This window comes from Anastrepha ludens, chromosome 2 (assembly GCF_028408465.1).
Source record: "Anastrepha ludens isolate Willacy chromosome 2, idAnaLude1.1, whole genome shotgun sequence".
Taxonomy (NCBI): Eukaryota; Metazoa; Arthropoda; class Insecta; order Diptera; family Tephritidae; genus Anastrepha; species Anastrepha ludens.
This window is the reverse complement of record NC_071498.1, coordinates 181,601,003-181,628,044: the sequence shown is the minus strand read 5'-3', so window position 1 is coordinate 181,628,044 and position 27,042 is coordinate 181,601,003. Positions and strand designations below refer to the sequence as shown.

General features: G+C 36.8%; 1 protein-coding gene across 2 annotated transcripts; it reads right to left on the bottom strand.

Moving 5' to 3' along the window:
- Nucleotides 1–13,629: 13,629 nt before the first annotated feature.
- On the bottom strand, nt 13,630–25,297 carry LOC128855993 (5-hydroxytryptamine receptor-like). 2 transcript variants are annotated; one of them, XM_054091306.1, is made up of 3 exons: nt 25,154–25,297; nt 22,727–23,043; nt 13,630–16,387 (listed from the first exon to the last, which is right to left on the bottom strand). In XM_054091306.1, the coding sequence occupies exon 3, from the start codon at nt 15,471–15,473 to the stop codon at nt 14,382–14,384; it is 1,092 nt and encodes a 363-aa protein (XP_053947281.1). In that variant the 5' UTR covers nt 15,474–16,387; nt 22,727–23,043; nt 25,154–25,297; the 3' UTR covers nt 13,630–14,381. The 2 variants fall into 2 exon arrangements, with proteins under 2 accessions (XP_053947281.1, XP_053947280.1); XM_054091305.1 differs by having other exon boundaries at nt 22,723–25,297.
- Between the last annotated feature and the right edge of the window lie 1,745 nt (nt 25,298–27,042).

Below are 27,042 nucleotides of genomic sequence, written 5' to 3'. Positions count from 1 at the left end.
CTTTGGGTTAACGCTTTTCATTCCATGCAGCAGCAATTCGGAAAACCCACGTAAAAGATTAACATAGCGAAAAACCTCAAATAAACCGATATTTAAACAGAGCGTTGTGACTGATGCCCGTAAGGGCATATAATCAACCGAAATTGATGGATTTATAATAGTAAATTACTATAAAACATATAAGGTAAGATAAGGCTCTCTCGCTCCTTTTCTTCTACGTTATATCTTTTTTCTCTCTCGCGGAACGAAAATTCCCAAAACGTTGCATGGCCTTGAAATTTTACTCTCTATTCTCGCTCGTCCATCGACGCCTAAGAAGTTTTACTTCGGAAATGTACGACATTATGACACAAAATAACAGAGCATTGTCAATTCATATCAATATCTGGGGCATGTGTTATCTCCGGTAGTTGCGAACCTTACTGAGGTGGAGAAATTCTATAATAATAGTAATAATTACAGTGATAATAAAATGTGTCCCAAAATGTGTGTACACTGGTTATTTATGTTTGTAAGAATTTGTTTTGTTTACAACTCTATATGTATGTTTACATGCATAGAAATGCAAATAAGCTAATGCTCATTCCCCCTTTTGTTTCTTAAACGGTTGATTTTCTGTTCGAAAGTCTACATCGCAGTGTAGAAGTACTGATTTCCTGTTAGGTGACGCTGATGTTCAGATGGTATGAATAATTTCGTTTATGGACACATTTATTTCATGTCGAATATGAAATAAATGAAGAGAAATAATATTGTAAAGTAGCCGATAGCCCTGGTAGCTGGTGCTGTAAAAATATTACTTTATAGTTTTAATTATAATTTAATAAATAAATAATAATAATAGTATTGCAAAAAAGTACCCGCTAGGTCGAAGTACAGTGGTATCACAACTGACCTGTAAGGTCTAAGTGAGTTGGTCGTACGAACCGACTACCACCACAACCTAACCTAATCTAGGTGGAAGCACTTAATGCGTATTAGTAAGGCCGCGTTCATACAGATAAACATTTGTTGCTTCAGCTCGTTGCTTGTGATACTCGTGCTCTGTCTATAACCTTTTTGTGCTCGTTTTTCTCAATGTAGTCGTTGACCTTAGACTAAAAACTGGCAACTGCAAGGTGTATGAATTCGACCGGCTACAGCAAAAGGTAATTAACAATATTGAAGCAATAAAAGTCTCCCTGTATGAACGCGGTCTAATGAAACTCTTTTGAAAAGGAGTTGGCAGCATTGAAAGTCACTATTTACACCAGTTTTATGAGGTAGAACAACTATGTTGTTGCTTTCTCATGCACATTTTTCGTTAAGTGAGCAGAGCCAGAGATAGCGAGCAAAGAAGTGATGAATTGGAGGCGCCTAAAATTAAATTACATTATTTATGAAGAATAAGATTTGAAAAGAAAAGAAAGAAAAAGTAATAAAAGAATTTAGCGAAGTAGAGTAAAGACAAATGACACGGATTAAATAGTACAAATTATCCTTTACCGTGCATAGCATTTAAGTGCAATTTATCTTTAGTAGCCGTGAGCTTAAGGGGTAGTTTGTGCTATAGGCGGACAGTATAGACAAAAAACTGACATTCAGATATTATAGATTTACATTTTCTTAGGTGAACAAATTTTGCAAAACCTGGTTTGGGCAGGTCAACTGTCCTTTAGTATGTATGTATCAAATGAAATCATCTGTGAGAGTCTGTGCAACAGAAGGTGTGTCGGAAATAGTCTTAGGGATAAGATACCCACTTTTACAATTTTATTACGCTTTAAGTGAAGTTTTCCTTAATTGATCAAAAATAGTAAGAGTTTTTATACAAACACAAAAGTTTGAATTACTTTAAGTTAAAAAAAAAAGCCAAAATACTTACAAATCAACAAGAAATAAACTTTAACGGTATTTTGTCTCGATTACTTCTTGACTACTTTATATGGTAATTGATTACTTCTCCAAAAATAGAAGTACTGCTACTAAACATCAAAAGAAATCTTAAACAAATCATAATTCAGTTAAGAATTATAATTCAACAGACCATTCGAAATAATTTTAAATATTAATAATAAACATAAATAAAGCAGTAATAATTTTTAAATATTTCCAATACGAATGAATAGAATTCACATGTCTCAGAACACTATGAGTGAAATTTACCTAGCCAGCAAAAATGTATGTATCTGTAAAGTTGTGTGATCACCTAAATTCGAAAGCAGATTGGGAAATAAAGGTGAAGAAGATAAATAACTGAATTATTAATGAAAATTTTGTGTACAAAATTCTTGTTTGCGCCTGCCCCGTAGCGATAATTCAGTGCCACTTCAAATAAATGTGGTATTTTTATTAGTTGTTAATCGTTAATTGCATATTTTTCACAAACTAACACAACAATTTTTTTTTTTTTAATTTAATGGTAATTTCCATTCCATTTCATGATCGGGCGCACCGACTGACAGCGCGTGTTTTTGAAGATTAAATGGCATCAAAGCAGAAGAAAAATGAAAATTAAAAAAAAAAAATCAAAGACAAAAATTAAACGAAAAAATAAAAAAAAAGTTTAATTATATGAAATTTTGTGGAAGATTTAGGTATATTCACGAAACTTTGAGAATTACTATTTATTTGATGAATTAAAAGAACTTAATTTCAGTGATGCTGAGAAGATAAATATTTAAATATTTGTAATATGCACTTGTATGTATGTATGTACGTTGTTACGTATACACGGACCGGAACTGTACTTTATTTTCTATTGAATATCATTTAATGCTATTGTGGCTTTCTAGGTTTGTGTTTTTTTATTATTTGGTTACTCCCAGCCAATTCTTTGGCGGTCTACACGATTGAGCTAAGATATTTGAAAAATATTATACAATATTAAAAGGCACTCCAAGTGGTTCAGTTAAAAATATTTTCATTATGACTTAATTGAAATTTTGATTATTCAAATTAAATAGCATAACATTTTTTTTGAAACCTACAACAAAAGTAATATTCTTCTTCGAGACCAAAACATTTCACCAACTCTGTCCTTTCGAAATTCTTTCAGCTATTCCTAGCAAGCGCCGAAAGACTATTCCATTCTGCTCATTGTACGCGCCTTCTTTGGCTATGCATCTAGATAGATTTCCTATGAGTTTTGCACTTCGGTCTTTCGTGCCCTCTGCTCACCACAGTACCTCATCTAGACCCAGTTTCCTTATTAAACTCAGGACAGAGCTGGGTTGAATTCAGCATATCTGCCCTTTTTCTGGCTGCAGTTGGCCAAGATGTCTTGATATTCTTCGCCCTATAGGGCTACACTAAGAGGAACCTCCTGGAATTGGTCCCAGAAATGACAAGAATCAGTGGACCGTATCCCGATCAAGTGCTTTGTATCCATATATGCCGAGTAAAGGGATCTTTTCACCGGCACCTTACGATCTATATGCGTGACATATTCAAGTCTGTGTAGTTATAAAACACCGTTCATCATGCCATCTTCGTGGCTATCCGTTGGCCATACCAAACAGCCATAAGACTTTACGATTAATATTTCTGTGAAGTGCTCGCAAAGCATGCCCATCTTTCTTAGATACCGCTCGCATTTCCATCGATAAGAGGCATACTTTTTTGGCCACATTCATTTAATTTTTGTTCGACGAAGGAGGAATCCGAGAGTTAGTTTTCATTTGAATTCCAGGCTAATATTGTTTACATTCATTCCATTTAAACAAAGTCCTTTATAACTTCGAAGCTGTAGATGCTAATAGTGACGGCACTGATGTTGTAATAATCATAACCTACATATGCCAGCAGCATAGTAATCTAGTCGTGGTTGCGCATGGTGATTAATACACCCACACAATTTTTTAATACTTATATGCAACTTGGTACTTATCCTTTTAAGCCACGACATTCTGCACGTACCGGAAGAATACCCTCACGCTCTTAACGACATCCGTCTTAACCAATCCTTTGGCACGTCTAAAACACCGCAGTTGATTCAACGCCTGTCTTCGAAACACCACAAAGTTTCACTTTTTTGATCCGAAAGGCGGTCGTGGAAGGTAGCAAAGATTTACGCTTGCCTCATAAAGTAAACACCTGCAGATTAAACTTGCCAAGGAATCAATTTCAGTATATCGAGAGTTAGTTTTCTTGATTCAAAAAGCGAGTCACATGTATCGAACTAATTAGAATGAATATTAAAATCCTGGCACAAATAAACAAAGTTAGTCTTATAAAGACTTAATCGAATAAATTTAAGATAGATTCTCGCAAGACGAAGACTTGCTTACTTAGGTCTTAAGTCTTAGGTCTGATTCCATTGGTGGAACAAAAAGCCAGAAGAAACGCAAAAATCTCATAAGAAGCCTCAAATTAAAGGCTCGTAGCCTAGCAGTATTGACCGCAATAGACGTTGCAATGTATTAGAACCCCGAATGGGTTGGTGCGTGAGTACCATTCGGAATTCAGAAAGAATATAGATTCAAATCTCAGTGAAACACCAAAATGAAGAAAAACATTTTCACAATAGCAAACTTCCGAGTGTATTTCTGCCACGAAAAAGTTTCTCATAAAAAATATTTGCCATTCGGAGTCGGCTTGAAACTGTAGATCCCTCCATTTGTGGAACAACATCAAGACGCACGCCTCAAATAGGAGTAGGAGCTCGGCCAAATACCCAAAAAGGATATGCGCACCATTTATATATATGTATATGTAATAAAAATATATTACTTAAAATACTTCGAAGATCTTGAAGAAGTCCCACAAAGGTTTTTATAGTCGAGGTTTATAAATTTATTAAGAGAGATTATTTTATTTATTTATTTAAACTGAAGTAAATAGTCAAGCATTCAGTACAACTCTTTTCATGTCTGCCCAAATAAGTTCATCTAATACCTCTTGTCATTTGGAGCGACCCAGTCAAAACCGCATGTTTTCTGGGTTCACCATTATGCGACCTCGTTGAATACCTAGTGAAGTACTAGCCAAGCAAGGTTTAGTAAAGCTGCAACAACAACAGCTGTAAGCTCAAAGAGTTACATTTAATACCAAATAATTCTAAAAAATGTTTGGGCTAAGATCCAAAAAAAGGACATATTTATATTTTCTTATCCAAGTAAGGTTTTTGAATGGCATCAATAATCGTTTGCCCATTTAAATTTACTGCAAAGCAAAATCATAACAATCCACTAAAGGGTCACATTCGCAAGGAAATTGAAATGGTAAACTGAGAACTTGAAATTAGGTCACTTAAATTATAGTGGAACCCAAGGCAGAAAAGATGATATATCATGCGTTTATGTGCAATAAAAAGATTCGAAAAGACTAACATCTTCAAATGAAATGAGCACAAGCAATCAGGCAGCAATCATACGCAGGGGCCACCAGCCAAATGTGGTAATATAATCCCAGAAGGATAACGCAGCTGCGTTGAGCCAGACGAGCAGATCCTCGGTGAAATAAAACTGCGAACATAAAATGAAAAATGGAAATAAAAGTTCAACATCAAATCAGCAAAGTGAAGGAAGAGATGAACACACTTCATAAACTTCTGAAAGCAAACTGTAAAGTTCAATAATACGAGCATGCAACAGTGAAAACAACAACCAAACAGAGGACGAAAAACAGAGCCACGTTACTGAACTTAAATAAAACTTACCGAAATAAAATTATACACAGTAAATACAGTGCAAACTGAGTTGTAAAGTGAACTTGGATGGTAAACAACAACAACAATAAGAAGAAAAACAGAAACATTGTAAAGAAGAGCATAAATCGATTCGCATGCGAGAGTGCTAAGAAAGAGGAGAAAAGGAGCAGCTTAGGGAACAACAAAATAATAAATACAAAAAATAAACAACTAATACATACACTGCCGAAATTTCTTTCATTTCATAAGCAATTTAAAGTGAGGTACTGTGATGAGTAGTGGGCACAAAAGACCATCAGGTCGAAGTGCAAACCTTAAACAGAATCTAATCTAAATATAAGTAGATTACAAAAAAACCTGACTTTTTATTTGAAGTATATTTTCGATTAATAAATGAGATAATTTTTTTTTTTTTTTTTTTTTTTTTTTTTTTTTTGTTTTTTGGTAATATGAATAAAGCTAATAATAGCATTTTGGTTCTAAGTAAGCAGCATCATTTTGTACAGAAAATACAAATAAACAGCAAATGAAAATTACAGAAAGCTAAACTTAGTAACAAGCAAAGTATTTTAAATAAATAAATCTACTTTCAGTACTCACTGCTACAAAGGCCATTAGTGCAAATCACTTTTTCTGATGGCTCCACTTTTAATGTGAATGGATTCGCAGGTTAATGTTAACTAAATTCAGAACAGACATTTAAGATATAAATTCAGAACTAAAATACAAATTTACAATATTTAATATTAAAAAGTGTAGTAAAATTAAATTATCAGCATAAGAAACCAATACATTGCTAAAAATATTTATATATAGTAGTTACAAGTACAAGCATTTAAATACTTTTTTGACCCTAGAGAGGTTCAGCTCCAAAAAGGTTGAGAGATAATTAAAGTCAAGCAACGTTCTAACGAGTGGCGCATTGGCCTTATATAATGTCCTACTAAAGCCAACGCGAAAAATTTTGCAACAGCGAAAATGTCTGCAAAGAAGTTTAGACTGTATTCTTTATAGAAGGACCGAGCAGTCAATTTTGCCATTAATGAGATCAAAGACAAATGATACTGCCTGAAAAGTACCTCTGTCGTTTAATGGAAAGAGACTAATCAAACGACAGCGGGATTCGTATGATAGTTTCGGGTCTGAGAAATTGAGTGAATGTAGTGCAAAACGCACACAAATTTTTTGAACACTCTCCACTCGATTTATATTGACTGTATGATAAGGTCTCCAAATAAGAGCAGCATAGTCCAATTTGGACCGAACAAACACAGAGGAAAATATCTGAAGAGTACATGGGTCAGTCAAGTGCGATGAGTGACGTCTAACAAAAGCGAGCATAGCAAGAGAATTGGAAATGCAAAAATAATCCTAGTGAAGGCAGAACTCCCTTTTCAGCAATTTAGAAACTTTTTACTTAAAAAACAAGTACACTGTTGGGAAATATAAAAAAATTAATATTTTCATGAAGTTTTTCCCGATTTTTTCTATTCTTGAACGCTCCGGATATTTTGGGTCTTACAAGGGGAAACAAATATTGCAAATTAAGAAAACAAAAAGCCTATTTTGTATATATTTTGCAATATAATAAATATTCATCGAGTTTAAGAAACGTTTCGTGGAAATAATAATAGAAACAAAGAGTTGTGCCCCTAAAAATCAGTGTTTTAAAAAATGCTTGCATACGGAGAATTGATTTTCTTAGCACCTCTTGCTTGTTTTATGATTTCTCCACATCTCTGGTGCATTGAATTTAATAAATTTGCATATTTATCTGATAAAATAGAGTACCAAAACTTTTGAATTTGGGTTTGAGTCAGCAGACTACGTCGGCCATCCTAAAGCATTCACTTTTTCTTTTTTGAACCGTTCCTTTGATAATTTAGGTTAACGCTTGTGGTCCTTATCCTGCCTAAAGTCCCATCTTAGGGGAAATCCTAACTGTTAGTAACGCAAAAGTCCATTTGGCTTTGGTGACTAGACAAGCAATTTTCATATTTAAAAAACAAAAACAGTGATATTCACATTAAAATACTAGAAATATGAGATGAAACCGACCTGCAGACTGGTAAAATGGTGAATAGCTCTCAAAGCCAGAAATGACTGTTTGCGAGGCTAAAAAAGGAAGTATTTTTAAGAGCATAAATAAAGTCAAAGTACGCAAATATTTTAAGATTTTTATTTAAAAAGCAAATTGAGCTAAAACAAGCTCGGCTTACATATCTTACCCACATTTGTCAGCACTTTGCTTCACCTAACCGTGCATGTACAGTCAACGTGAAAAGAAAGCGTACACCATATATAGACGAGTTTTAGCTAATATATATATTGTATATTTATATTATAATGCTAGCGACAAAAAATGTTCAACACATCTTGACACGTTTTGACTATTTATTTATTTACTTTTTCATTTTAATTAATTTTATAAAAAATGATTATATTCTATTGTATATTATAATAAAAACCATCCATTTGTGGAACAACATCAAGACGCGCACACCACAGATAGGAGGAGGAGCTCGGCCAAACACCCATAAAGGTTGCTCTAATCAACGCCAACTCTAATTTCTTTTACATATTTGGAAGAATACACTCAAGACCGTCAGCAGAAATTATTACCAAAAATCAACGCGATTTTTTAATCACTTAAAACAAAATTTAATAAGCTATATTATAAAATTGCATACATGAAATTTTCCAGAAATTCTGAGTAAAAAATTTGAAATGTTACTGAAAATTTGAAAATTTTATTACAAATTTTATACAAAGCTCAAATCTTTGCTTTATTCGGTTTTTGTTGTAGTATGAACTTTATTTTTACAAAAAACTTAATGAAATTACATAACGAATTAATAAATAGTCAAAACTTATCTATCTGTGGCGCGCACTCTCTTTTGAAGCCGTCTGTATATACAAGGTGAAGTTCAAAATAAAAAAGACTGGCGTCATAGAAATGTTTTTGATGTCGCCATCTTTGTAATGAGTTAGTGCGCTACATTCCTAGCTGACTTGCAATAAAAGCCTAGTGGCATTCGGTTCAGTGAAAGCGAAGTTATTGCGTCTAAAGTGTCCGTATATTTGTGTTATCAGTACAAAAATGAGTTCCGAATATAGAACTAATATCAAATTTTATTTAAAAACGAACTTGAATTGATGAAAAAAGTTTATGGTGATGATTCTCTATCTCGTGCCAGAGTGCGTGAGGGGTTTACACGTTTCAGAGATGATTGTGCGGACATAAATGACATACGGACCGCCAAAAATCAGTAATCACCGAAAACTCCATCGAAATTGTTCATAAATTTATCAAAAATGAATCGAATCATCGTTGAAATCCATGGAATCGGAGTTGAATATCTCCAAAACATCGATTTATCGCATTTTAGCTCATCATTTGGGCTTACGGAAGATCTGTGAACGTTTCATTCCGCACAAGTTAACTGAGGACCAGAAATTGCTCAGAATTCAACATTCGAATGAACTCATTAAAGAGGGGAATTTTCTTTATAACATTGTAACTGGTGATGAAACGTGGTGTCTTCTACATGAACCTGAAACTAAGCGTCAAAGTGCCAAATGGAAGGCCCCAGACGAGCCGCCACCCAAAAAATCGCGTTTGGAGAAGTCAAAGTCGATGCTCATTTGTTTTTACGATTCCAAGGGAATTGTCATGCAAACGGACCAAACCGTCAATGCAATTTTCTATCTTGGCGTTTTGAAGCGTTTATTGCATCGTATTCGTCGAATTCGCTCTGAATACCACGAAGGAGGAAGCTGGCCTTATTGCATTACTATGCACCATCTCATCGATCCGCTCTTGTGGCTGATTTTTTGCATTTTAACCATCAATCACTCACCGTGGTTACCTGGCTCCCTGAGACTTCTACCTATTCGGAAAATTTCATTTTCCATGAAAGGAAAACGTTTTGCGCCCGTAGAGGCCATCCAAAAGGCTTGTCCCGACATCCTCAAGGACATTTTGGTCAATGACCTGAAACACTCTTTCGAAAAGCTTTTAGATCCCGCAAAACAGTGTATCGAGGCCAGAGGGGACTATTTTGAATAAATAAACTCGAAGGTATCAGAACAAAACTCCTGTCGTTTCTATTTTAGCTCAGTCTTGTTTATTTTGGAATTCACCTTGTATGTGAAATGGTACTCGTATAAGAAATGCTCTATTTTGACATTTACATCTCTGTGAGTGGCAACGAAAGATATCTATTCACCCTTTAAGCCAATATTTGTTGATAGATTTTGATTTACATCCGTTCTGTCCATTCTCTGGCTATAACTCTTAAGCTTTGAATCGAGTTAAATCACACCTCACTCCTTTTTTTTTTTTTGGAGCTTTATTCTACTTTTATTAGATATTCATATTTTATTTTGCTTACTCATACTCCATTTTTCTTTTCAAAGAAGTTTAAATGCAAACCTCTTGTCCTTGCTCAGGCTTTCGAAAATTTTGCTTACAAATATTGTAAATATATCCAGGATGTGGTTAATACCTTCGTTTTTGTTGTTGGTACGCTCAGTATGCTCAGTATCCTGCGGTTGTTTGTGGCAGTAATTTTTTTCATATTTCATATTTATGACATTTTCCATAAGCTAAGTGTGGCAGGATGAACAAAAAGAGCCAAGAGCTGTGTGTGAATTATATATCCACTTACTTGGCTTCTTAAATAAAATATTTCTCTAATCTTCTCGAAGTTTTTGTTTTACACCAGAATTATAAAATATGGTTTTACATTTGTGTATTTTTAAATTGAGTTTTTCCCAGTTGTGGCTTCGAGCTGCAAGTGAACTGACAAAAACCAGCTTTAAAAGTTTTTAAAGATTTGCCTAGTTTTTATTGCGGTTTGTTCACGCAATTTTGATTGAATTTCTTCACATCCTGGTTAGGCCTGAATGTTCGGTTTACCATTTTACAAATACTATTTTAGAAGAGTAAAAGCAATTATTTCTAATTCAGTAAATTGAAAACGATTTTTTTTTTAGAAACTCTGCGTTAATACAAAAATATTTTTCACAAATTTACATAGCCTTAGCTGAATGGATTTGTACGTGATTATCATTCGGTGAAGCTCAGTTTTGTAACTCACTTTGGGTACAAAGCACCAAATAATAGAAACATGTTTTTTTTTACTAGCTGTCGCCCCTCGGAAGATAATGGCAAACCTCCAAGTGCTTTTCTGCTATAAAAAACTGCCTGCTAAAATCTTCTGCCCGTCGGAAGCGAGAAGAAAGTACCATAGGTCTATCCATTTGTGAAACAACATGAAGATGCATATATCTAATTGGGAAAGAAGTTCAACCAAAAATCTAGCGAAGGATGCAGGCGAACAAAAGCAACCACAGGGCATGACATGCGCTGCTCTGTCGTAAAGGCAAAATAAGTACGAGGGAGTAGTGAATAGCAATAAAGATCGGTATTTTGGTATAAAACCGTTAATTTTTCAATTGGTTAGTTATTTTTAAATTTTTTTTTTTAATTTCACTCCTAATGTTTTTTCCTTTTAAACCGAAAAAACGGAGTTTTACATTTTCCAGGAGTGTAAAATTATTATGCTGTAAGTATGGCGTTTAGAAAAAAAAACGCGATTCAAACCCTGAACTTAAATGAGACTTTTAAAAGAGATAAAAAATAATTTTCTGTCTTAATATATTCTACATAAAAAGTGTGTAGCGTACAGCCTTGGCCAAAGGACGGGGCATACCATTAAATACTAAATTTTTCGTTTTAAAAACTGAAGTAAAGATATTTTATTAATAAATCAATAGAAATAAAGAGAATTAGTGGTAAGAAGATTAATATTTAGTAGGTCCACCCTTTACTTTGATAACAGCAGCACTTCTCTGGGGCATGCTGCGTACGAGCTTCGCACATTCGACTGTACTGAACTTGCGAATTAGAGCGTTTTTCAGTGCCGTTTGCTACGCTGTGTTCCTTTATCTTTTTTCCGATTTAAAATAGACCACATGTGCTCTATGGGGTTCAGATCTGGACGCTGTGCTGGCCTATTGAACAAAACCATGTTATTGTCTCAAAGCAACGCATCGCAGTGGCTGATTTGTCTTGTTGGAACTCAACTCCATCTCAATTATTGTCGGAAAAAATGCGCGCCGACGATGGCAAAGTACAATTGCTAATACATTTACGTACGTTTGGCTGTCCATGCGACTCTCGCAAAAGAACAGAATCCGACACCATCAGCAGCCATACAGCCCCAGATCATAATTTTGCCTCCCCAATGCTTAACAGTGGGTATCAATCCGGGCAGTATTGCTCGGCAACCCATCGCCTCACGAACATCACATCTAAATACCTGTAGGAAAGGAAATGGTATTGTTTTATACAATGTGTACTATTTTCTCGAAATTGGACTAGGAGAAACTAAACTTCCCTAGAAGTTCGATTTATCAGGATCCAGAAAATTCTACCAATTTTCCTCCGCAAAATGATGGTACCGAAGAGCCCATTCTAAACGCTTTTTCTGATTTTATCTGAAAGCCACAGTTTCTTTTAGACTTTGCGACCTTTTAAACTTGCCTCTGAAAGCCCCTTCTTATTGTTCAAACACTAACGGATTTTCCAATTTCTTTCCCAGCTATAAGGGAGGCGTTTTTTCACGTTTTGATTCGTTATGGTGTGATTTTATCGCTGCAAATCGCTTAAGAGCACGTTGGACTGGTTACTTCGAACATCAAGCCACCTTGGCAATCTCAACTTCCTCACTTAAGACTTTGATTCTCACTCTTTTGTCGTAACAAAGTTCGCTTTTTTAGGCATTACGATAGGTTAGGTTAGGTTCACCTGGGTGGATGACACCTATTGTTCCTTGGTGGTACCAGGTGGAGCTAGCCCTTTACGTTTCTCTGTAGTAGCGATCTTGTAATACATTTCGATGAAAAGAAATTACTTATATCAGCTTGATAATTTGGCAGTAAAGATTATTATTCGGCCACAGTAGCCGAATGGGTTGGTGCGTGACTACCATTCGGAATTCAGATAAAGAACGTCGATCGAATCTCGGTGAAACACCAAAATTAAGAAATACATTTTTCTAATAGCGGTCGTCCCTCGGCAGGCAATGGCAAACCTCCGAGTGTATTTCTGCCATGAAAAAGATCCTTATAAAAATATCTGCCGTTCGGAGTCGGCTTGAAACTGTAGGTCCCACCATTTTGTGGAACAACATTAAGACGCACACCACAAATAAGAGGAGGAGCTCGGCCAAACACCCAAAAAGGGTGTTCGCGCCAATAATATATATATATAAAGATTATTCACACATTGACTAACAAATTTAAAATACCAAAATATTATAAGAATACTTTAAAAAATTCAACTTTTTTGACTCTACGCGCTCAGTGTACCATGGCCTTTCTCACTATAGAATTTATTGCTATGATCAAAGGTTAAAAACTACTAGTCAAACATTTGCAAAAAGTAGCGCTCACTTTGGTAGCCACAATGCATATTAAAAAGGAAATAAACGTTTAATTTGATATCAAGTTTTTTTAGAATTTGTTATATATGGTAGTATCGGGGGTTTTTTAAGAGCTTGAGAACGTAATAAGATAATACAAAACAGAAATGATGCTGGAATAGATTTTAATGGATGATTCGGTAGATAATTTCATGGTATTTATTTTTTGAATATTATATCCGGAATGTGTCCGCCGCGGGTAGGAGTTACTTGATTCATTTGATCAGTCCATTTTTGAACCTTTCCCCATTTGGTGCCAATGGTGGCTTGAGTATTGCAATAAAGCGATTGTTAAGCGCGCGGTATGACAAGTTGTGCCATCTAATTGGAATCAAAAGTAGTCCAAGTTTAGCTAATCAATTTGTGGAAATAATAAGTTGGTCAGCAAGGGTCGATAACGCTAGCCATTCACCGTAACAGCAGCTCCTTCATCATTTCGACAGAAATAAGAGCCGTCTGTGCTCTATGAACTTAGCGTTCAGATTTATTTTTTTTTTTTTGTCCAAAGTAAACTTCCACAATTTGGAAACGTTGTGTTTGCGTCAAACGATTCATGATGACTTGCCAAGCTCTACTAAACAGAAATGTCAACCCTGTTTGCCATTCTCGGCTGTTAACGTTTGATTGCATGCAGATAAAAAAACACCCGATAATAGTATGTCGCGTATGAATGTCGCAGTAAATTACAACAAATTTAAATTGCATCACCACATATTGGAGGATTATGCAATTATATATATTTCTTGCACTCTTCTCATCACATCCCCATCAAGTCACCTTTGGCAACTGATGCGCCGGACGAAAGACAATTAAATTCGTTAGCTTTTATCATTTACGCCAATTTCCGAACGACTTCAATTTAATGCATACAACACACAAATGCCGCTAAAGCCGACTGGTGCCAAGCTGCTGCCAATGTTCGTTCATGGACACACACACATACACCCACAGAGACATACACGGAATGGCAGGCAACAAGCAATTGTTGGCTTCCAATTTCGAATGAAATAAATGAATGAAATAAACGAAGCAGCGCGCTTTCCCTAGAGCAAAATTGCAGAGTAACTTACATGGGCACAGATGCACGCACACGTGACTAAGTGAATGGCACGCAGCAGCTGCGCAGCAATAAAAGGCAATTCAGAGCGTGAATATGACTGAGATACCTATAGAAGTACATACATACCGAATGGTGTCTGTTAAAATTGAGCCGCTTATTTATGTACCAATAGGCACCTATACGCATGGGAGCTGCAATAATTTTAAAAAGAAACCAAAAATGGCAAAACACCACCACCACTTACCGCACATTTCGGCAACGGTCCCTCCGGCATTTTCTTCTTCCATCCCAGCAACGGCGGTATGCAAATCAACGCCGACATTATCCACACAGCGGCAATCATAATTGCTGCACGCGCCGGCGTACGCGACTTGAGATAGTCCACCGCCTTCGTGATGCTCCAGTATCGATCCAACGATATCAAGCACAAATTCATAATGGACGCAGTGCATAGCAGCACATCCATGGCTGAGTGTATGTCACACCACCAACTACCGAATATCCAATAGCCCATCAATTCGTTCGCCAGCGAGAAGGGCATTATGATGAGACCGAGAAAGAAGTCCGCCACCGCCAGCGAGGCAATGAACCAATTTTGTATATTCTTCAGCGATTTCTCCGTCGCAATGGCAATGATGACCAGCATATTGCCCACAACGATGATTATCATCAATACAGTCACTATAACCGAAGCAATCACAATTTGCGGCAGCGTATAACCACTCGGATAGCGGCCGTCCCATTGCACTTCTGTTACATTACCCGACGACAGATTCGCCGCCATACCCGTTAACGTTTGATTGCTATAATTGCCGCCACTAAAACTCGTACTACTGTTATAAAAGTTGCTATTCAAAAAATAGTAACTGTCATTGACATAATTATTCGGACTAAGTGTGGTGATGGCGCCCTGCAATGTGCTCTCGAGCAGATTGGTCAGGCCATACTGGCCGCCACCGCCGTCGCTGGACGCATCGACGGTTAGTAGTGGCGGGTTGAGGAGTGTTGTATTGCTAACGAGTGGAGGAGCGCTGCTACTGATGCTGCTGTTAGTAAACAAACTGGTGGCGTTGCTGTTGCTGGTGGGCGGGGCGGAATACGCTGTGTGCTGTTTGTGGGCAACTCCATTGCCGCTGCCACCGCCTCCCGGCCAACCGCCCGGCGCCGTCGCCGCAGTCGGAGCAGCCACATCGGTGGGACTTGTTGATGAGAATATGGCGAGAAAATCATTCGTATTGATGTTGCCCGTGTTAATGTTGCCATTAATGTTCGCGTCTAATTGGCTATAATCCATTTTTCTGCTGCAGTGATACTCCGATTGTTAAAGCTGTTCCGTTACTGCTCCAGGTGCTATGGCTACTGTTGATGTTGCTGTTGCTGTAGTGACTATGTTGGCGTATATTTTTTATTAGTTTTGCTATTAATTTTACTATTACAAATATCAATAACTATATTAGGCTAGAAAAATTATTTCTTAGCTGGGGCAAATGTCGTAAATGCCCCTGCATGCACTCGTTTTCATGAGGCCTTGCTTTTATGGTATGGCGTTGCAGCTCGCGTTCCTGAAAGTGGAGGATTTGTTGCTGGAATCCGCATTAAATCATTTTGTTGCTAATGTTGGCTGAGCTGAACTGAGCGTAGCCTGGGTGGTTCAGTAAGCGTTTACGTAAATTTAGGAGTGCCTCCAGTTGGTTGCTTGGTATTTACAAAACTAAGAATTCTATTTTTATTGCACCAAAAAATATTTAAATGTATTTTTTTTTGTGTTTTCTAGAATCTTTTTTTATCCAATTTAAAATTTTAATGTTTTCTGTTTTATATGTTTATGTTTGTTTTTTTCACTGAACTGTAGATTCTTCAACAGTTTGCGTTAAATTATATACCATTTGCGCGCACTTCTTCAGATATGCCAGGTATTTAATGTACTTTTTTTTGTTAGTATTATACGCCGCCTTATTATTGACAAATTATTTGCACATATTTTTTGCTAGGTAAACTTTTTTTTCGCTTTTTATTTTCTGATATTTTTAATTTCCTTTCAACAATATCTTTTTCGAATTACGTTAAATTGATTTGCTTTTATTAGATGATTTAACAGCTTTTTGCGCTGATTTGCACTGCTTTGGATTATTTTTTCTTTTAACTACTTTTAGAAAACCGTACTTTTCTCTTATTTACTTTTGCTTTCTCACACAATTTATTCTTTATCTGAAAGTAAATAAATAACACCTGAATAATTCGCATATGAAGGTTTATATGAAACTTATTATTTTTTTTTAATTTTTATTTTTGCCATGAAAATTTGAGAATCATTTCCTTCCCTTTAACCAATTTCAGGTTAAAATTTTCCAAAATATAAACGGGGCCTTTCGACTACTATCAGAAGCAGTCTTCGTTTGATTTTAGTTTAAGTCGTCATTTGGAGCAATAATTTCAGTCTCTAAATGAGTAACAAAACAAAGATTTATCAAAAGTGGTGTCGCGCTACTTATATACACTTACGAATGAAACCTTTTACCTAAATACAAGATGTCCGGTGGCAGAATTAGGCTTCAAATTTAAATTTAAAGGGAGGTTAGGAAACCAGCGAGCGTATGAGCAGCGCGGAGATCGCCTGGCTTCGTTATTCGTGCGGGTTATTTAGTCGCATTGCCGAGGTAGGCAGAGGGCTGAGGCCCATATGGGCATCGTGAATAAATGGAAATGAAGAAATTAAATTGAGCTCGGCGCCCCAAATTTGCACGATAATTCGTGACAGTTTGTTCGCAAGAGAGCGGCTGCGGGCTGCACTGGAACTTCCAAAAAACTATTGTAGATGAAATATTGAAGACCAGACTTAGGTTTCCCTCCTCAAAATTCTAATCACGCATGCGCTTAAGCCTAACAATTACAATTTGCTTAAAACTGTCAGCGACACAATATTGGAGCGATAAAAAAACATCCAAAACTAACTTTCAAAACTATCTTCTGGAGTGATGAAGCCTTTTTTAATTTAAGTGGAAATGTGAATAAGCAAAATTGCCATAATTGGTTACTTAAAGGCCAGAGGCCACTGTTGAACATGAATAGCCACTTCACAGTTCCAAAGTGACGGTTTGTGGTTCATTGTCAAGCAATGGAGTAATTGGAGTATATTTTCTCGAAAATCGTCGATATGAAACAAATTCTATGGACGCTGTCTCTTATCGCTGCATGCTGAGCGATTACTTTCTATATTCTTTCAATAATGAAAGAACATCCTTCCTTCAGTATACACCCATGGCTTCAGCACACGGCTAGAACAACCATGGCGATACTGCGAGATTTCTTCCCTAACAAATTGATAATCCGTCTGGGTGACCTTTTCTGGCCATCCAAGATGTCCGATCTTACCCTTATGGACCTTTTTCTGGAATATCTCAAAAGTAAAGTCTATGAAACAAACCCAGCCACCTTCTCAGCACTAAAAGTAGTTATCGTTTACGAGGTAGATGGCATCCCAACATCTCTTCTCCAGCCAGTGGCACGGTCTGTACTCCGTTTACCGTGTATTCGACGTAACGGTCAACATATAAAGGAAATACAAAAATTAAGAAAAATAAAATCCGCACTTTGTAATAACTATTGAAATAAGCTTTTATCAAATGCAGTTCTTTTTTAATTTAACTTTAATTTCCACTTCTGCGAGTAATTACAACACTTGAATGAAGAATAACCATCTACAGCCTGCCTTAGGCTAACCCGAAAGGCACACTAAGAAACCTCCAGCGCCTGGCCGCCAAACTCGGACATTTGCAAAGAAAATGCTCCAGAGTTTCTTTCTCTGCAGGAAATTCCAAGCTTCTCCGCGTGATTACCGACCACCCAGTGACCGGTAAACACCATTATGACTTTGGACTTGAATGGTGGAGGATACCCAGCATCTTAAGCGCCCATGTTCTGTGGCACTGAGGCCAAAGAGTTTTTGAAGGTGTTGGAAACGATAACAGAGAACTCGATCTGTCTTTTGCTTTTTTAAGAAAGAAATTATACAGTTTCATAGGGACACCGGTCACATGGGACAGTGGTCAATTGGGTACCGATGTCTGCGATGAGGACAACAGAAACCGGTTCTGTCGATCCCTTCCTGGCAATCTCATCGGCAACTACATTTCCTTCCATATTCCTATGCCCTGGAACCCAGATAAAGTAAATATTTCCTATACGTTCGAGACGTTTGATCTCCTCCTTACACACCTTGACTATCGGAAAAGATATTTATGTCTCCCTCTAAATAGCGATCCCTACGCATTTTGCATGAATGTAGGTTCGTGAAGACCCTTTCTGAAAAACACTACTAGTTTTCGACATTTTAAAGTAGACCGAAATATTGCCTGATTGAAGGATAGAGTTTTTGAACAGAACAGTAGATTCGGAGAGAATGCGCAGAAGTATGCGAGCTGAACTTTCAAAGACGACTTCCACTTGAATGGAGGTGCAAGTAAGCACAAATCTGCTACCGAAGAAGCTCCACTAATGGAAGAGTAGCCTCATTACGACCAACAATTTACAGCCTGGTGTGGTATTTCCAGAGTTACTTACATATATATATATAGTATAACACTGTGCAACAATCTCAGAGACAATGTCTGCGAGCGGAATGATTTCAACTCAGTATCTATTGAAACTTCAGCGAATATCTAGAAGTCCCCGCTTATACGGATGACCATTGCTTTTAAAATCTCTAAAATTATAGTGCGTCAATACGAAATAAGTCCATTTTTCACTAACAGACAAATATAGCTTTTGTTCCTTTTTTTTAAGACAGGCGTAATTAAAGATTACTTTACCTGCACTCAATATGTTTAGGCAAATACTGCAGTAGAACAGACTATTTCATAAAAATTATTTTTTTTAACAAAATTACAATATTTAGAAATACTCCACATGAAAGTATTAAACGCTGAATGAATTTTTGATAACAAAGTGAATTAGCACTGAATGAAAAAAGTCCAGCTAAAATAAAATATCTTCTCGGAATTAATATTAATATATTTTGTAGCATTCGAATAGCCAAATGTTTTGATTTCCTACTTTCCTCCTGAACGTGACTCATCGGTTTTATTATGATTAGCAGTTAAATTAAACATTTTAAACTGATAAAATTTTGTTTGAAATATTGTCAAAAATTATTAATTTTGTAATAGCCAAATTCAAATCAAATAGCCATTCAAATCAACTAAACAAATTGTAATTGAACGGTAGGGTTAGAGAAAGAGTATTATGCAAAGAGCTCCCCATCAAACTCAAATTCAGGTCACCGGATCACTGCAGTGTGTTCCAAGTAGTGGTGGCCGCAATCAAAGAAGCAGCTGACGGGCTACTTGTTTGCGTAATAACTGTTAAGAAGGTAAATACTTACTCGGTTAGTCAAGCGGCAATTAAGGCCCTAGGCTCTATTATGGTGCACTCGAAACTGGTCATGGAACGCCTGGTATCACTTTCGATTGCATCAAAATTCTTCGACATAAGGATAATCTGGGTACCTGGTCATAGTGACATAGCTGGAAACTGCGAAGCCGACGGGCTGGCCAGACAAGGGACCTGTGAGGTGGTGCGCCCGCGAAAGAAGAGGATCGGGATCCCTGCGCTCTACTCCTGTAAGGACGGGCTTTGCACCAACTCCGCGAGCACTGGGCAAGTGCGCGAATGAGTAAGGTCGCGTAAGAAATCCTCCTGGTTACGTTTGGAACGGAGGTGTTCGAGAGATATTCTGAGGATGACAAAATCTCAAAAATCTCAAATTTTATGGGCATCCTGACGGGGCACTATTCGCGGGGTATACATGCCCCGGAGAGAGAGAGACTAGGAATTCCTTCAAATCCTTTTTGCGTCAGCTGTATGAAGAATGATGTGGGATCATCTCAGCACCTACTCCTTAGCTGCCCCGCTCTTGCGGGACTAAGATTTAAGCATCTTGGTTCTCACTTCTTTTCTGCGCCTGCTGACAGAGCAGGTCTGACGAACTTCATCAGCAGCATAAAGCGGCTAACACAGCGGCAAATTAGTCACCGTTCATAGTCCACATATACTCAACCCCCCCCCTCTTTTTCGTCCTATCGTTTTCCTTAACCTCTGTTTTCCCTTTGCAATGGTATCACAAAGGATGAACCAAACATCTTTCGTCCAAATGGGTCCACTTTCTGGACAACTATTACAACCTAACATAATCTAACCTAACCATTAAATATTTCAGTAAAAAGGGCAATAAAAAGTTCATTGTTTATTTTTGAAATCCCTAACTTTTTTCATTTTTAAAAAACCTAAATTTCTACATCACAGCAAACAGTTGATCATTTGTCGCAAAGATTCACTTTAGGTAATATAGGGTTGTTCAATAGGTGCGCTTCAACTTTTTTCCGATAAGGAGGGCGAACGACGCAATATTTTTTATTTTTCGCTTGTCATTTGTAAACTTCATTAGTATACATTTCATCATGGAACGCTACACACTTGAGCAACGATTGCAAATCGTGCAAATTTTTTATGAAAATAATCGTTCTGTTGCTGCTACTTTAAGAGCATTACGGCCATTTTACGGTCCATTTAACAAGCCGTCCCATTTTGGGGTTATGTGAAGTCATTGGTCTACAGTAACAAGCCGGCGACGATTTGTCAGCTCAGAGCCAATATTGAACGCGAAATTGCTGGAATTTCGGCCGATTTATGCAAAAGAGTGGTCGAAAATTGGGTTCACCGATTGGACTTCGTAAAACGTGCACGCGGTGGTCATGCAAAAGAAATCGAATTTCATACTTAAATGTATATGTTCAAACTCGATAATAAAAAAAAATTTGTTAAAAAAGTCAAACCGTTTGTGTTTTATTCAAAAAAGTTCAAAAGTTGAAGCGCTCTTACTGAAAAACCCTATAATATTAAGATTAGGAGAATTAGAGTCCGAATGGAACCAATCACTTTTTTCCAAGTTTGCTGTTTTTGAATTGTTGTATGTATGTTAGATTAGCTTCCACATTTTTTATTTTTTTGTTAATATTAGAAGCATAAAATTCTAGAGTTATATTCCTAATTCTTCGGATATTATTTCGGATATGCATATTCCAAATGACTGTTCCTATGTCCTCACCCTAAACGTCCAAAAATGTCATCTGTAGGAAAATATTTTAAGAAGTCGAAGACTTTCATAAATAAATAGGGACAATGGTATACCGAAGTGAAAAGCAATTACAGCTTCCTCGGACGAGGATATAAAAAGAAAAAAAATTCTCTCCAAAGAACTCTCTCCAAAATCAGAATATCGTTGATTTATTATGACAAAGCCGAACCTATCGATGAGTAAAGCTAAAGCAGTTTTAAAGAAAAGTGGCATATATAAATATATCCAAAGACAATATTCGATTACGTTTATGTATAGAAGACCTCAAATTCCGGAACACCTTGAGAAAACCGCTGCTCTCAATACCACACATTGAAAAAAAGTCTTGCATGGGCAAAGGTAAATTCAGAACGGAATTGGGCAAATGTAATATTCACGAATGAATGATTTTGGGAGAATTTTTGCATACGTTGATTCTGATATACTGCTGATAATGGACAACTTCAACGAACTGTTAAGCTTACATTTAAGGTAGATGTTCGAAGGAGAAAAACGATTTGGTCGTCTATTTGTGTTGACCCCCAATTTGAATAAACAAAATTTACCAAAAAGAAGCGTTCTCATCAGCTGCGAAAGTATATTATAGGACTAGTTGAAGCAATTATTTAATGTTTAGTAATTTTCGTTGCAAAATGTGTGGAAAAGTGAAAAAATGGTACCAACTCAATTGCTTTAGACAAATGTCTGATCGATAGCTGGTAATAAATTGTATTCAATCATGTGAATTACATATCGCTCGATTTCTGGAAGAAAGCCATAACCCAACATAAAAATTCAAGAAAATGGATTGAATGTTTTCAATTTACTATTCCTTCTAAGGTTTTTCCAATAACCGGTGTTATCTATCGCTATCGAGTAAATAAAAGTAAAAACTCTTTTTCATCTACCGTTACACTTTTAATGGATATCGCCATGGTTCTTGAAACAGCTCCACCAGGCTGGTTTTGCAAACTGCAAGCGGCGGCCGCCGCAGCCGAGTGCGTTGGTATTTGATTAGCATTCGGCAGTGTACAGATTTTAAGCCCTGAGCACGAACCACCAATTAACAGAAAAAAGTGTTTTCTAATAGCGGTCGTCCCTCGGCAGGCAGCGGCAAACCTCCGAGTGTATTTTTGCCATGAAACAGCTCCGTACAAACAACCACCTGCCACTCAGAGGAGGCATTAAACACCACAAATAGGAGGAGTAGCTCGAACGTACACCCAGTAAAAGTGTAAGTGCCAACTATATTTAATTTTTTTTGCTTTGGGGTATGACGCTCTTCTAGTAAATCTGCGAGTCTTTCGTGTTGCTTTACTAATAACTTTGCGCTTTTATCGTTATTTGTGTATCTGCTATGTATTCGCATGCTTGTGTATTCACTGGACTATTTAACGCTTTATATATTGTTTTATCCTACCATTTAACTTACTTACAATTCTTGCAGAGATTCACCTCAGCGCACATATTTTTGTTTTAATTTCTAATTTTTATTCTGTTTGATTTTATATCTGCTTTGGTACATCGTGCAATTTTAGCGATTTGTTTTATATGACGTTTTTTTTTTTGTCTTTGTTTTTGTTTTTTTTTTCTTATACGCTATTTGCTATTGATTACCCGTTTTTTACCGAAACTTGCGTTTTGCCAGTTATACTTTTGTCGCTTATAAATTAGTTAATTAAACTTTCATTTGACCTTTTTTTTATTTACAAACAAATTTGCTCAAGTCATCGCCCTTTCGCCAACGACCTGTCTGTTCACGTGTAGAAGATTAAGTGAAAATCGAATGGAAATAAATGCCCATACATACATATCTGTTTGTATGTATGTTTGTATGTATGTTGTGGTATATGAATCGACATATTTTCGAGAATTTCAAATGGTTGCAGAATTTGCATATTCGAGATGTACTTGAGCCATCTTGCTGTGCTAATACCATCGAAAAAATGCGTATGTATGTTTGCATGTGAGTTCTGCACTGCTGGCGGTAAAGTGGACCAGCTCAACAGCTGTGCTTCGACGACATTTTGGTTCAATGAAGGCCGGCCGTGTTTTGATTTTTATTTGCGCCTTTGCTATCTTTTCGGGGAATATGAGCGTGTATATATTATAAATATGTATGTATGTACATAGTAGTAGTTTAAAAATAGACATGCACATGCTTTTGATTTGTTAATAAATTGATATTTATAAATAAATAAAATTATTCGAATTATTCGCTTCGACTGCAGTTCGCCTAAAGCTAATCCACTGAAGCAACGGTGGTGACCCTCAATGATTTTTAGTTTTCAATGAGCTTCAACATTGGGAAATGTGTGAAATGAAAAATAAAATTTTTTTAATTTTTTTCCAAATTTTTTTTTTGGTTTTTTTTGTTTTTTATTCAGGTTTTTGTTAATTAAAATCTCATTATTTGAAATGCTTTTCGAAAATTAATATTCCAGCACAAATTTCTGAAAGTGTCTGCACACTTTTCACTGCTCCCATTTATTTACTGCTAGTTTCAATTATTTTCACCTATTTGTTTATTGTGCTTTTCGCGTTTTTTCAGCGTATCAATCAGCAATTTCCAATTCAATTTCCATTAACATTTTATTGTACTTAACGCGCCCCATTTTCATTTGAATTCGCTTTGACCAGAAGACGCCTTTATTCATTTGCTCATTTTTTATCTTTATTTTTTTTTGTTTTTTTTTTTTACTTTTTCTTTCTATTGCCGTCAGCTAGTTTTCCATTGAATGGTCATACATTGAAAATTTGCTCCCCATTCACCTCACCCCCGAATGTCTGCCCAAGTGTCTAACCACTTTCATTCCGCTTGATTGCGTCGCTTTAGAATTTCGCTTTTTATTTCCTCGCCGAATATTTTTAATTTTCTCGCCTATTGCCATACGTATAATTCATTCACGAAAGCAGCCGCGCGCACACACACATACACGAATTTATGCGAATTTTCATTCGCAACAAACGCGCCACAAATTATTTATTTAGGTGTAAAGTGTAAATTTTTACTGCAGCCAATTCAACGCGCGCGGCACGACAGAGGATAGAGAAAAATATTTTGTGCAATTTTGCAAAATTTTTCAAAACTCACATAAAAAAATGCGTCAATGCAACACAATAAATTCGGCATCAAATCGCTCCGCAGTTGCAGTTGGCGGGCGGGCGGCAGTACGCGCTCATAGCACACACACACACGCGCGCAGGCACCGTGCACTACACAACTACTACGAATATAACGAGCAACATCATTATCATCATTTTGAGCATCATTTTGTCAACCAGCAGTTGTTGCAACCGAAACCAAACAGAATCTGAATAAATGATGACTGAAGTGTTGCGTTTGAGCGGAAAGCGGCAGGTGGCTGGTGACAGGCGGGCGTTAATGCCTTTCGCGGTGTTTCCCTTTAATTTTATTTGTTTATTTACACTTCGCATATGCATTTACCGAAAACAACAACTACAACAAGCGCAATGCAAACTGAACGTAACGAGACGCGTGCAACAGGGGCACCGCCGCTTCCACATGGATATTATTCATGGTCCAGCTCGTCTGCCATCAGTGCACTATTCTCCGATTTATTTATTTACTTTTTCTTTTAATTTTCGCGCTTTAACAGTATTGCACATTTATTCATTAACGAGTGTTTATTTATTTATTCACTCATTTTTATTGGCATTTCATCACTCGATGCCGTTACATACACTCATACATACGTGTCTTGGCGTTCGCTTAACTCACTTCACTCGCTTCACTTGGCGATTGTAGCGAATGTTCATAGGTGTGCGTGTGTGTGTGCACATACGCGACGTTCATGCATATGCACTTGTGTGTGTGTACTTTGATGCCTTATTAATCTTACTTTTCTGATAGTGTAGTAAACGCGAAACGCGAAGCAACCGCCAACAGACGTTCGCACCATTTGAATTGCACATCTTAACTGAACTCAATTCGACTCGAGGAAATCGTCGCTGCATCGCATCGAATTGAACTGAACCGAGCTGAACTGAACTGAACTCAACTAAAATTGTCTAAATGGTGGCAGGAGTGGTACGAGCACACTTACTTGTGATTATACGTCGATTCGGCGCCAGGCACGAAGGGATTCCTTTTTGGTTCATTTGAATTCCTCTTCCACAAACTGCAGAAGAAGTCTGTGTATGGCTCGAATGGCAATAGCTGGGTATGTCGTGCGTATACGTTCCACAAAAATTTCCTTCCACGACAAGGCAATTTGCGCTCTCCGAGCTTTCGTGACAGTGGGGCGCTACCAACAAAAATTAATAAGAAAATATTTTTTTGTTTTAGATTGGACTTCTTAGTAGGGAATGCATATTATCCGTTTGAGCAAGGGAAACTTTTCTTAACCATATGCTACAAATCCAGGATGAAATGCGAGGTATTTTTTTTTTTTTTGGGAATCAATGAAAATAGTTATTATATTACTATTGCATATTATTTTAATTCTTATATTGTTAAAAGCCACAACTGAGTTAAATGAATAAAAACTGCTACTGATATTACTACAACTTTTCTCAATAATTGCGTAAAGTATACTACCAACAGCAGCGTCTTCGCATTCTCGTTACAAAACAAGAGAAGCGCTATCGGGCTGCGCCGTATTTTTGACATACGACAAGTGAAGCGCAAAAGCACTTCCCCGGACTCAAACGGTTAATGAGCAGTATTCGAGACGACTTCTCACTAAGACAATAGAAAGCGACTTAAATGGCTGAGATTCGTTGAAGTTACTTGTGTTTCTTCTAACGAATCCAATCATTTCGAATGCTTTGGAGAGTGTATAGATAATATACATGCATATAATCGTGCAGACACACTAAATTTAGCGAAGTCCTCAACCATCTGTGTGATCCTTCTGCCAGAAAAGTGTGACACACAGATGACGCTTCAAACAGTGAGAAAGCGTTGTTCCTAAGCAACGACAGGTGGGCATTCCCACTGCTTAGGACTGGTAGCGGCAGACTAATCACCTACCCTGTCAGAAAGCAAATAGATGAACAAAACCAACGCAAGACTGAGTCTTCTCGAGGCCCTATGCTTACGAGTGGAGTGAACAAAATTAAATTAAATATTTTTTTTTTTTGCAGAGCTTTGAAATTTTCTCTGATTTGGGCTAAAGTTGATCTCAAATAATTAAATAAAAAAACTCATATGAAACTACATTTATCATTAATGTCTTTGTTAGTATACTATAAAATTTAATGACACATATTTTCTATATATTGATATATCCCAATATTTTTTAGGCAAGCACGAAATATTAACCCTATTTCTACAAATCGAAAGAATATTAAGTTTGTTGGATTGAGGGGAACTCAAATGTGCCACACAAAAATTTCACGCGAAATTTCACTACTTTTTTTCTCAGTTCAGTTGATTTGCTGGCGTAACCGGGGTTATCACAGCGACTTGTTTACGAAAAAACTGAGATTGTGTTAGTGATATACGAAATATCAATGCAGCCTCCTGTCATATTACCCCGTTACCATCTGGACAACGATTGATTGGACTAGTGTGTGAACAACTGTGAAATGAGCGGGCAGAGTAATGCTGCGGAGGCCCCGATGACGTGGCAACCAAATTTATATTACTCTCACAATTTTGCTTTGGATGGCTAAACTTTGTAATATATCATCTTTGGTGCTATCCCTTCTTTGTTAAGAATTAAAACATATTTTATAGATATGAAAGTCTTTAAAAAACAGTTACTTTAAACATAATATAAAGTAA

Excerpts from the sequence above, each read along its gene's own strand:
- LOC128855993 (XM_054091305.1), bottom strand. The coding sequence starts at position 15,473 with ATGGATTATAGCCAATTAGACGCGAACATTAATGGCAACATTAACACG.